Source organism: Lutra lutra, chromosome 4 (assembly GCF_902655055.1).
Source record: "Lutra lutra chromosome 4, mLutLut1.2, whole genome shotgun sequence".
NCBI classification, from domain to species: Eukaryota; Metazoa; Chordata; class Mammalia; order Carnivora; family Mustelidae; genus Lutra; species Lutra lutra.
The window spans coordinates 167,542,390-167,555,103 of NC_062281.1; the positions used below are offsets into that span (position 1 = coordinate 167,542,390).

The 12,714-nt window shown below is 40.4% G+C and overlaps 1 protein-coding gene across 23 annotated transcripts in view; it reads right to left on the reverse strand.

Moving 5' to 3' along the window:
* The window catches only part of MACF1 (microtubule actin crosslinking factor 1), a 347,599-nt gene that overhangs the window by 237,393 nt on the left and 97,492 nt on the right, over window positions 1–12,714 (reverse strand). Inside the window, exon 1 of one of the 23 annotated variants that reach the window (XM_047723637.1) lies at window positions 2,528–2,835. The exons of 21 other annotated variants lie outside the window; for them this stretch is intronic. In XM_047723637.1, the coding sequence (XP_047579593.1) occupies window positions 2,528–2,636 (109 nt within the window). In that variant the 5' untranslated portion in view covers window positions 2,637–2,835. Of the gene's footprint in view, window positions 1–2,527; window positions 2,836–12,714 lie in introns of those variants that run through there. One more of the 23 variants, XM_047723636.1, reaches the window with a different exon arrangement.

The window sequence follows — 12,714 nt, forward strand, 5'->3', positions numbered from 1 at the left end:
GGTTCTGGGATCAGACCCCGTGAGCCCCGTGTCGGGCTCTCTACTCATTGGGGAGCCTGCTTCCCCGCCCCCTCTGCCTGCCTCTCTGCCTTCTTATGATCTGTCAAATAAATAAATAAAATCTTAAATAAATAAATAAATAAATAAGAGCAGTGTTTAATAGTATAAATCAATTTTATGGGTTCAAATTTATGTTACTTATTTTAAAGCTAAATGATATAACAGTCAAGTAATTTTTATTAAAATTAGAGATTAATTAATTACAGTTATATCAGCCTCAGCATCCAGTCTATTTCTATGTTGCATGTTATCACAGTGAACCCTTTTTTATAAACTGGTTCATATGAATAGCAACAAACAGTAATAGTTTCACAGTGTGCCTGGTAATCTCAGGGTATTATTCAAAAAAATTGATACAAGAGCCTGAAAGAATAGCAGAAATATGTTTCAAAGGCAAATACCTTGGATGCCTAAAATTGTGTACACTCTTTATAATATGTAAATATGACTAAAAATGTGCTACAAGAAGCACAAGATCTTTTAGTACACACTCAGCCAATATTACAGGATCATCACCTGGCAATGTGTTACCCACTCAGGACTAAGCACCTGAGCCCATACAACTGAGCCTTGCCTAGAGTTTATCAGGCACAGGACCTATGTTCTGCAGTATGTCTTGCAACAGGGAAACACTTCCAATTAAAAAAAAAAAAAAAAGACCAGCTGAAAAGATACAAATTTCATTTTTTTAGTAAAATGTACATTTATAAGCAGTTTAAATATATACTTAGAGATGGTGGAGAAACTTTATTCTGATGATGTCCAACTACCAGGTAGTACATGAGAGCATAGGTGTTCCTTTAAATACACTTTAAATAGATAAAATACATCTCAAAATTGAAATTAAAATAAATGGGTACAGAATCTCTTAAGCACTTCTACAGAAGTTTTGGTATCCATAATCTCCAGTTACAAAACCCCTAATCCAATTTGACAGATAAAGTGAATACGGTACCTTCCCAATTAATTATTAGATACTAGAACCAAAGTTATTTCACAGAAATAAAAAACTTTTCCAATTTATTTTTTTTATTTCAATGCATTTTATGGCTATTGAAATCGGAGATGGCTCCAATTTCTAAGTATCATAGAAAATCCTATACTGAAGATAAACTTTTAAAATATTAATCAATTAGCGGTTTAGAAATGTCATTACCACAGTGCACAAGGAAAGGAGCAGCCTCCTCCTGGATGGTAATTACTTTCTCATTGCATATGAAATAGTATATACGGCCGAATAATTCATGCCTGCCTATTCCTTTCTAAATTCCAATCCAGGCTTTACATTTCAGGAAAGTCACTTTGGGCTACCTCTTTAAACACACCACCACACAAGCAAATATATTTCTAAATGTCTGTTTTTGCTGATATAGACACATGCTGGGATCTGAATATTTAGTCAAAATCTTTTCTGGGACTTACTGGAAAGGACACTGGGGAACGACTGATTCTGATTCTAATTCTAATTCTGTCAAGCATTCATGAACTTTTAATAGAAAGTAAAGTGATAAGTCATCGAGTCTGCAAGATAACTTTTAAGATACAAAGGAACAAGTATCTTAATACGTTGGCTTAAAGGTAGCAGGGGGATCACAAGGACAGTACTGAAGGCACAGAGATCCAAGCAAGGGTGGACTCCAGGAAAAGTTAGACTTTATTAATCTTCAACCATGGAGATTTAGAATCAGCTAAATTTGAGGCTGATTCCTGCACTGGGCTTTTAGAACTCAAGGGAATATAATGTAACTAATAGCAAACAGGAGAAGAAAGAGGGGTCTGCTAGCATCTTTTTTTTTTTTAAGTATGGGGGCTGACTCCCTGGAGACAGGAACAGTTAACTTCCTCGAATTGAACAGGATGACTTACATAAACAAGTAAACTATATGGCTGCCAGAGGGGAAAGGAACCATTTTAATTCTATCGAAGAGAACAGAGGCACCTTGGCAAGGATACCACTTACCCCTTCCTCTCACTAGCTTTTCTTCCTCTGCCTTTTCTCACCCAAAAATACACCAAATCCAGAAACTTCTCTAATCCCACGTTTTCTCATATCTCTACCTAGAGGAGGGTGTTAGAATTACTGGATGCTTTTGGTTAAAAACAAAGATCCAGAAGCCACTTTGAGATTGTGAGAAAGTAGGGAAAGGAAGAGCTTGATTCTCGGGAGCAAGGACCCAAGTCAGCACAGTTAGCCACTTCCCTCAGCTTGGAGCCCAGACGTCACCTCGTCAAACCAGCACCCTCTAGCAGAGAGCCACAGACAGTGGGGAAGAGTTTGGGTCTCACACTGGTCCAAGGGCAGCCCAGTTTCCTCAGCAGATCCCCATACACACGAAGATCTGACAGCACCCCAGTTGGAAAGAGGTACTGGCCCTTTAAGGACAGCCACTAGGAAGCCCTCCGTCATTTACCCCACCCTCAAAAAGCCCCACAGCCGATTTAAAGAATAACTCCCATCACAAGTTACCTGCTCTGCTTCTGGCACATCTCTTCCAGTAGAGAACGCCCACAATTCCAAGAACGTGGGTCAAAATAAAGATGGTTGATGGCAAATAAGATGAATCTAAAAGAGGCATTTCCAGGCCCGTCCTTCCTCCTTCCCTGAGTTTAGCCACAAGCCCACAGCTCAGCAGGCCTCTGAATGCCTTTCTCCTGAGATTACTGCTGTCCCAAACTATCAGCACAGAGGCAGCGGCCCACAGCACATAGTTGTCAGTGACTTCCTGGCGGCTTCTCCTCCATCTCGTCACTGTCTTTCAGCAAGCAGTACTAGATGGGGCTAAAACTGTACAGTGTATCTCAGACAAAGCCCAGGAAACAACTGGCCAGAGGGGGAGGGGAAAGGGAAGGAGGAACCAGGAGAGTGAAAAGGAGCGCCTAAGCTAGTGCTGAGCTGACTCAAATTCTATCTTTGGCATTCTCTGTTCAGCTTAAACAAACAAACCTCAGACCCCTGTACAAGAAGGGAGGGTGTCAGAGGACGTCATGCTCTTAACTTTCCATTCCCAGCCTGGCTGGAATACCAGACTTCAGGACGGAGCCAAAAGAAAAAAGTCCCAGAATTACTAGGGAATCACTTGTGGGGAGGAGGCAAAGTACACAAGGATGTATTTTAAGTATCCATGAGTCCCTGGCCAGTCAGAGGGCAACCCTTCCACACCCATGGCCTAGGAAGAGGAGGCGAGGGACCCGAAGATCATTATGGAGAGGATCACATACACAACAAGCTCCATGAGATAGATCTGACACACAGCATGATGAAGATGAACAAGGAGGACAAAAAACCAGTGTGTTCTCAGAGCTGGAAAATCCACCATTAGCTGCCCAAGGGGATATGGGGATGCTCAATGACAGCAGAAAACAATGCCTTCCAACAAAACAAAGGCTTGCTTACAAATGAAAACTTGATATGGAGGCTGTAGCAGCAACTGAAAACACTTTACCACTACATACCTACTAGAATGACTAAAATTAAAAAGATCGACAATATCAAGTCCTGGCAAGGACATGAAGCAACTAGAACTCTCATACACGGCTGGTGGGGGTATAAATTAGCACAACCCCTCTAGTTTGGCAATTTCTTATAGAGTTAAGCATACACATATCAAACAACCAAGCAGTAGCACTGCTAGGATTTACCCAAGAAAAGTGAAAACATGTGTCCACACACAGATCTGTAGGTGAAAGATATTAGTAGTTGTATTCAAAATAATGAAAATCTGGAAACAGCCAAAAGGCCATAGACTGGTGGACTAATAAACAAATCCTAGTGCGTCCATACGGTGGACTATAACACAGCAATAAAAAAGGAACAGACTACTGATACAACAGCATGGATGGATCTCAAAAGCATTATACTACATGAAAGAAGCCAGACACAAAAGGCTACATACTGTATGGTTCCATCCATATGGCATTATGGAAAAGCAAAACTATAGGGACGGAAATCAGGTAAGTGGTTCAAGGCCTGGGGGTGAGGAAAGGGAAACACAAGGGAACTTTTGTGGCGATGGTTCCATGACTGTATACATTTGTCAAAACTTACTGGATTGTATGCCCAAAAGGATGAGTTTTATTGTACACAATTTATATATACTTTAGCAAACATAATGCACGGAAAGACTAGAAAGAAGTTCACACAACCTAAGTTGAATATGCAAGGGCCTCACAGTACCACCTCTCCTCTTTTCATTTACTTTTCTCAGAAGAGATATTTTATAAAATAAAGTGCGGACATACAACATAACCCAACAGCCAGGAACACATCTAACACTCTCTGTGACAACTTTCACTCAGGGAAGAGTTATAGCTTCTCTTGCTAACAATCTAGCTCCTATTCATTCCTAAGGTGCCTTTTACACTATGGTATGTAAATATGCTATATTCTCTCACAAATAAGCTTTTAAAAATGCAAATTGCCTTAATACCTGTAAAGTTATCTTTATTTATTATTTATTTTTTTAGAAGGGGGGGCAGAGAGAGAGAAAGAGTCTTTTTTTTTAAATTTTATTTATTTATTTGACAGACAGAGATCACAAGTAGGCAGAGAGGCAGGCAGAGAGAGAGGAGGAAGCAGTCTCCCTGCTGAGCAGAGAGCCCAATGTGGGGCTACATCCCAGGACCCTGGGATCATGACCCGAGCAGAAGGCAGAGGCTTTAACCCACTGAGCCACCCAGGCGCCCCGAGATAAAGAGTCTTAAGCAGGGGCTCAAAGCCAAGCACAGAGCACAATGCAGGGCTTGATCTCACAACCCTGAGATCGTGACCTGAACTGAAAACAAGAGTCAGACACTTAACCAACTGAACCACCCAGGCAGCCCAACATTTTTTTTCCCCAAAGTTACATCTTAAAAAATAAATAAATAAAAGGGAAGTGTTTTAGATCTGAATAATCTACTAACCAAAAAGATGATAAAGGGCCCTTGAGGGGAACAAATACAATATGAATATTTTAATATGGCATCCAGATCATCTATAATTTTGTGCTTACCTATTCCTTGTTCATCAAATATTTACTGTTTACTATGTTCCAGGCACTGTTCTAGACATTGGGAACACAGTAGGGAACAAAACAAAGACCTTGCTCTCACACTTATATACCAGTAGGAGAAGATGGAAAATAAATACAAACAAGCAAGCAAATACATAGTTTGTCACACAAATACAATGGAGAATATTAAAAGAGATGAAGAAGAGAAGGGAGTGCCAGTGGGGTCAAGTTTCCAGTTTCATGTAAAAGATGTTCAGGGAAGGTGTCTCTAATAAGATGGTATTTAAGCAGAGATCTAAAGAATATGAGCTAACAAACCATATGGCTATCTAGAGAAAAAATGAGCCAAACTTTTTAAGAAGCAAGTGCAAAAATCCTGAGGCAGAAGTAGGTGTGTTGTGCTCAGGGAACATGGAGAAAACTCTATTGGTTGGAGCTCACAGAGAGAAGGGGAGAATGTCAAGAGATGAAGCAAGAGAGATTATCAGACCACCTATAGCTGTATAAACCACTTATAAAGACTTTGGCTTTTATTCTTAGGGAAGTAGGAAAGTTTTGTGTGAGAGAATGACATGATTTAACTTAGGGTCTTAAAAGAATCACCCTTGCTGCTATATTGAGAACAGACTTAGCAAGGATGGGAGCTGGGCCACTAGTTAAAATGCCATTCCAATAAGCCAAGTGAAAACTGGTGGCTGAAAACAATAGCTGGGACCAGAGTGTGGTGTTAGAGCTGGTGAGATGTGGTCATATTCTGGATAAATTATAAAGAAAGAGTCATCAGGATTTGCTTATAGACTGGATGTGAGATGAGCACAGAAAGGATAGAGTCATGGCTCCAAGAGTTTTGGCCCGAGAAACTGAATGAACAGAACTGCTACTTCCTGAGATGGGAAAGACTGCCAGAGACGCAGAGGGTTTGGGACTCACTGGTGGTTGTAGTTGTACTTTCTTGGGGGAGGGGGGGTACAGGCAGGAATTCTCTTTTGGATGCAATAGGTTTGAAGCACCTAGTTGATATACCAGTGGAACTCTGAAAATGCAACTGACTATATGAATCTAGAGTTCTGGGAGAGATCCAGGATGAATTTCAAAGCCAGGAAAGTGGATGAGATCATCTGGGGAGTGAACAGAGAGAAGAGACCAAGTGCATGGACTAAGTGCTGGAAACCCTACAACATTATATGGGGAAGAGGAAGAACCACCAAAAGAGAAGCCAATGGATTAGGAAAACCAAAAGAGCATGATGCCCCAGAAGCCAGGGGAAAGAAGTGTTTTAAGAAGTGATAATTAGGGGTGCCTGGCTGGTTCAGTTGGTGAAGCATGTGACTCTTGGGCTCAGGGTTGTGGGTTTGAGCCCCATGTAGGATACAGAGATTACTTAAAAATAAAATCTTTAAAAAAAAAAAAAGTAGTAATTAACCATGCCAAAGCTCTTCAGATGTCATGATGAGAATTGAGAATGGACCACTGAATTTAGCAATGTGGAGGTTGCTGGTGACTTTAATAAGGGCAGTTTTGATGCCAGAAAAGACTGGCTGGTTGTGATTCAAGAGGAATGGGATTTATAGGGATATGATGAACAGCATGGTGACTACAGTTAAAAATTTAAAATGGATAAGTGAAAGTTGTTAAGAGAGTATATCTTAAATGTGCTCATCACAAGAAAGAAAGAAAAAAAAGCTTTTGGTAACTATATAAGGTGACAAATGTTAACCAGACTTCACTGTAGTAATCATTTCACAATACATGCAAATATCAAATTATTATGTTCTCCACCTGAAACTAATAAAATGTGTCAACTATATTTCAATTTTTATAATTTTTAAAAGTTAAATGTAAAAAAGAGAGACTGGGAGAAGATAATTAGTGACAACAAAGTAAAAACTACTCAAGGAATTTTGCTATAAAACAAAAGCAGAGAGAGAGAGATGTAGGGTCAAGAGAACTTTTCTTTTTTTTTTTTCTTTTTTAAAGATTTTATTTATTTATTTGAGAGAGAGACAGTGAGAGAGAGCATGAGCGAGGAGAAGGTCAGAGGGAGAAGCAGACTCCCCATGGAGCTGGGAGCCCGATGCGGGACTCGATCCCGGGGCTCCGGGATCATGACCTGAGCCGAAGGCAGTCGTCCAACCAACTGAGCCACCCAGGCGTCCCAAGAGAACTTTTCTTGACATGTGAAATGTATCAGCATTTGCTGAAAGGAATAAGTGCAACAGAAGGAAAACTGATAGTACTCTCCAGGGGAGACTAAGCCGGAGCTCCCTCTGGAGCAGAGCTCTCTTCTGAAACAGAACATTTCATTCATTCAATTTAAAAACACAGAGCATCATGCTAAACACAGTGGACACAAAGATGATGATGACACACCCCTTACTGTGGAGAAGCCTTGAGCTGTGACAGCCAAAGACTTGCTTGGAAGGGCATTTATTATAATATACTATACCAATACTACAATACACATTTATTGAGTGGCTACTAGAAAGCACCTTCACATCTGTTACTTCATTTAATCCTGATAATATTATTAGGATTAGTTAATATATTATATATTATTAATTAATATTATAAATGGGGATATTTTATAAAGCAAGAACTTGGGGCTCATAAAATTGTGTCACCTGTACTCAAATGTTTTTAGATTATAAATAAAAAATAACTTTTTAAAAAGAACTTGAGGCTCAGAAAATTCAAGTTATTTTGTCCAAAGTCACCAAGTAAGAGGATGAACTGACATCTGAACTTTTATTTATCTGATTTTAAATCAATATATTTTATCACACTGTCTCCCTTTGCTAAAATGTTCTGGCAGACTAAGTACAATAACTTGCAGTTAAACAATTTAAATATTTATATGTTTGGAATACTTCCGCTTTACAAGACAGTCTGTATACAGCCCCACCCGGCTCCAAGGAAAGGATCTCAACTTCAACCCAAACGTCACAGTGCTGGTGCTGTCTGTATCACCCATTGTACAATTTTCTTTTTGCAATCTTATAAGTATCTTCACCATATTTTCATTTCCCAAAGTGAAAGCCATGTCTCTGCCTTATTCTACTACCAGAAGCCACTGCAAAACTGTGTTAATTAGAAAATTATGTATCATGCTTGGGTTATTCAAAAATACCTAGAAAATCTGAAGAAAAAAATCCAAAGCACTCAAATGTCAAGACACATTCTGAACCTACTGTTATTATTAGAGAAGACAATGAAATGTATCCAAAGTCATTTGCTCCTCATAAGATGGCATGCTATACCTTGGACACACCATTTTTCTACATATGACAGGTAAAAAATTTGTTTCCAGCCTTTGTATATATGCTATGTTTGTCTGAAGGAAGAAAGAAGAGGAGGAGGACTGCCTTTGTGAAAATAAAATAAATTTTTCACTTAGCAAAACTAAGATGGATCTGTGTGCTGTCCTTAGTAGGAAGTGGTTAGAGGCTGGCAGGAGGGAGTGACTGGGGTTTTTTAAGAGATCATTTATTATACAAAGAATGGGCCATTTAAAGTCATATTTAGCACCCCCCAGGATATCCCTTCCATATAGTCAGTGGGCAGGGCCCCAAACCACCAAAGAAGCCCTGTAACAGCAAGACTGTAAACTTCATGAAAGATTTTAGACCTGCTTCTCTCTAGGATTACTTCAGTCACAAGAATTTAGGATGATCACCCACAACCGTTACCCACAAGAAATCTCAAAACAAGGCAACACCCCAGAATTACTTTCGTGTCTGTGACTGAGATGAAAGCAAGCCCGTGAGAAGGCTGCTGCAACTGTCACTCACGGTGCTACAGAGTTAGATCTGGTCTCAAAACAACTGACATCCACAAGCTTCTTAACTTGAGCAGATGGAGACTAAAAATTTAGGACCCATCTAAAAGACTAACATCTGGAAAAATCATGCTTACAAAGACAAGACTTTTTTCAAACAACAAATATATCTGATATTAAAAATTTGGTAGAGACTAGGGGTGCCTGAGTGGCTCAGTCTGTTAGGCATCTGACTTTTGGTTTCAGCTCAGGTCATGATCTCAGGGTCCTGGAGCCTGCTTAAGATTCTCTCTCTCTCTCCGGGGACCTGGGTGGCTCAGTTGGTTAAGTGTCTGCCTTCAGCTCAGGTCTTGGAGTCACAGGATCAAGCCCAGTTCCTCAGGCTCCCTGCTCGGCAGGGAGTCTCCTTCTCCCTCTCCCTCTGTACTTGCCCCCCAACTTGTGTTTTTTCTCTCTCTCTCACTCTCTCAAATGAATAAATAAATGAAATCTTATAGGAAAAAAAAAGATTCTCTCTCTCCCTCTGCCCCGCCTCCCCACTCACAGGTATACATGCTCAAGCGCTCTCTTTCTTTAAAAAAAAAAAAAAAAAAAAAATTTGGTAGAGACTAGCATATGGCTGATAGCACTGGAAACCCAGGGCTTCTGGGAATCAAAACCTGGCCCTGAACTCTGGTCATCAGTCTCTTCCCATAAGTCCAGTAGGCATCTACCTACAGATAGGCAGAGGATCTGTGCTTCACAGGAGCTAATCAGGAGACACTGTGGCTCCTGACTCTAATGTAGAGCAATGCAGCACTGTGACAACAATCAACATGCAAAGGCCCACAGTATCTACATAATATTCTACATACCCAAGTGTCACTAAAAAAAATACTGTTAGAAAACTCTTTCTCCCAAATTTCTTGCTCAGTAACCTAGATGACATGAGCATTATAGTAGCATGGTAACTACAGGCTCACTCTGAAGCCACACTGCCTAAGCTCAAATCCAGGCTCTACTATATACGTCACATCAGCATCCCTGGGCAAATTATTTAATTAATCTCATAGAGTCTCAATTTCCTCATCTGTAAAATGATGATACTTACAGTACGGGTCTCAAAGAGCCATAGTGAGGATTAACTCAATGCATTTAAGGTGCGTAGATGGCGCCTGGGATACAGCATGTGCTCAGTAACTACCAGCACTATTAATATTTGGAGAAGCAGCATACAAACCACATCTGACCACAAAGACCTCTGAATATTGCTCAGACTGTACAAAACCTTAATAAATTGATAATTCACCCAATTTTCCTAATCTCAGTCTCCAACTTGCCAATTCTGTCTGCATTCCCTGACACAAGCATAATGACCAGTACATCTTAATGCTCAATGAATGTTCATTTGTAATTTCATTCTAAAATTTCTAATTCCCCACTGTCAGCAAATTAAATCCAAAACTCTCTGGCTTCACAACATTTTCCTCATTTACTCTGGAATGCAATTCCTTCCCATTTCCACAAGTCAAAATCCCATTTGTATGGACCAGCTTGTAAGACAATACTCCCACGGAATTTTCCCTGATGACTCCCTCCATCCCAGTCAGAAATAAACTTCTCCCTCTCTTGAGATTATATTATACTTTATATGTGTGTTTAATTTTTACTCTATCACTAAAGTTTTTGAAGCTAGATAAATTCTCTCATAAGAAATCACTTCACTAAACAACTATTTCTAGGGCGCCTGGGTGGCTCAGTTGGTTGGGCAACTGCTTCCAGCTCAGGTCATGATCCTGGAATCCCTGGATCGAGTCCCACATTGGTCTCCCTGCTTGGCGGTGAGTCTGCTTCTTCCTCTGACCCTACCCTCTCTCGTGCTCTCTCTCTCATTGTCTCTCTCAAATAAACAAATAAAATCTTAAAAAAAATAAATAAACTTCTTGTGTAATGAGTAAATTAATTAATTAGTGAACAAGAGTGTCAGAAGAGCACTGTGAGAGCCAGGGGTATAAGGGTGGAACACACTGGAAGAGCTAAACACGGTCCAGTAAATCATGAAGAGTCACAAAATTTTTTTTTTAATTTTTTTTTATTTTTTCAGCATAACAGTATTCATTATTTTTGCACCACACCCAGTGCTCCATGCAATCTGTGCCCTCTACAATACCCACCACCTGGTGCCCCCAACCTCCCACCCCCCACCCCTTCAAAATTCTCAGATCGTTTTTCAGAGTCCATAGTCTCTCATGGTTCACCTCCCCTTCCAATTTCCCTCAACTCCCTTCTCCTCTCCATCTCCCCTTGTCCTCCATGCTATTTGTTATGCTCCACAAATAAGTGAAACCATATGATAATTGACTAAGAGTCACAAAATTTAAGCATTTCTTGGGAATGCATCTATTTTGACTGCAAAAACATACAACAGAGAGCAAATGCCTGGAAAAATATTCATCTTATGGCAAGAATAACCTAATATGCTACTCTAGATAGGCCCAGCAGATATCACTTTTAACAGTGGAATTCCAAATCCACCTGGGAGTTTAAGGGAAAAAGTGACCCCAAGAACACAGTGTAAGTTTTGCTTTTTCTTAAAGCTGGCAAAAAACTGATTTACTGATTCAGAAATTCCATTTCTAGAAATCGCTCCAAACATGGATTCTGCTCAACATCCGAACTCTGGGTGGCATTCTTGTCCAGCTTAGCAATTTAGGTGCTTACCCTTAAAAATGAAAAGAAAAGGGCTCAGTCGTTAAGCATCTGCCTTTTGCTCAGGTCATGATCCCAGGGTCCTGGGATCGAGCCCCACATCAGGCTCCCTGCTTGGCGCGCCTGCTTCTCTCTCTCCCTCTGCCTGCTGCTCCCCCTGCTGTGCTCTCTCTCTGTCAAATAAATAAATAAAATCTTAAAAAAAGAGAGAGGGAGAAAAAAAAGGAAAGGAAAGGAAAGGAAATGAGTAAAAATGGAGAGTAAAATGGGTGCTATTTTGTGATAGCACCTAGAAAACTTATTTTTTATTTTATTTTTTAAATGGAGGACAGAACGGGGCACCTGGGTGACAGAGTCGGTTGAACATCCTACTCTTGCTTGAACGAGGTCATGAGATCTGGGTTGTGGGACTGAGCCCTACACCGGGCTCTGCACTCAGCAGGGAGTCTGCTTGAGATTATCTCTTCTTCTGCCCCTCCTGCTCATTCTCTCTTGCAAGCAAATAAATAAATAAATATATTTTTCAAGGGGCACCTGGGTGGCTCAGTTGGTTGGGTGTCTGCCTTCAGCTCAGGTCATGCTCTCAGGCTCCTGGGATCAAACCCCGCATCAGGCTCTCTGCTCATTGGGGAGTCTGCTTCTCCCTCTCACATTTCCTCTGTGTGCTCTCTTTCTCTCTTAAATAAATAAATAAATAGATAAAATCTTTTAAAATAAATAAATCTATTTTTTTTTTAATGGAGGACAGAAAGCAGTGGCCCACCATTTTTAAAGATTTTTATTTTTAAGTAAACTCTACAGCCAACAAAGGGCTGAAACTTAACTAGACCGAGATCAAGGGCACATGCTCTACTGACTCAGCCAGTCAGGCACCCCTAGAAAACTCATTCTTTTTTTTTCTTCTTTTATTTAAGAATTTATTTTTACTTATTAGAAAGAGAGAGAAGACAGAGCGGAGGGGGTGTGGTGCATTGGGAGAGGAAGAAGCAGGCTTCCCGCTGCGCAGGGAGCTGGACATGGGGCTCAATCCCAGGACCCTGGGATCATGATCTGAGCCAAAGGCAGACAGACACCCAACTAACTAACTGAGCCACCTGGGCTCCCCTAGAAAACTCATTCCTTTTTTTTTTTTTTTAAGATTTTTTAAAATTTATTCATTTGACAGAGAGATAGAGAGCACAAGTAGGCAGAGTGCAGGCA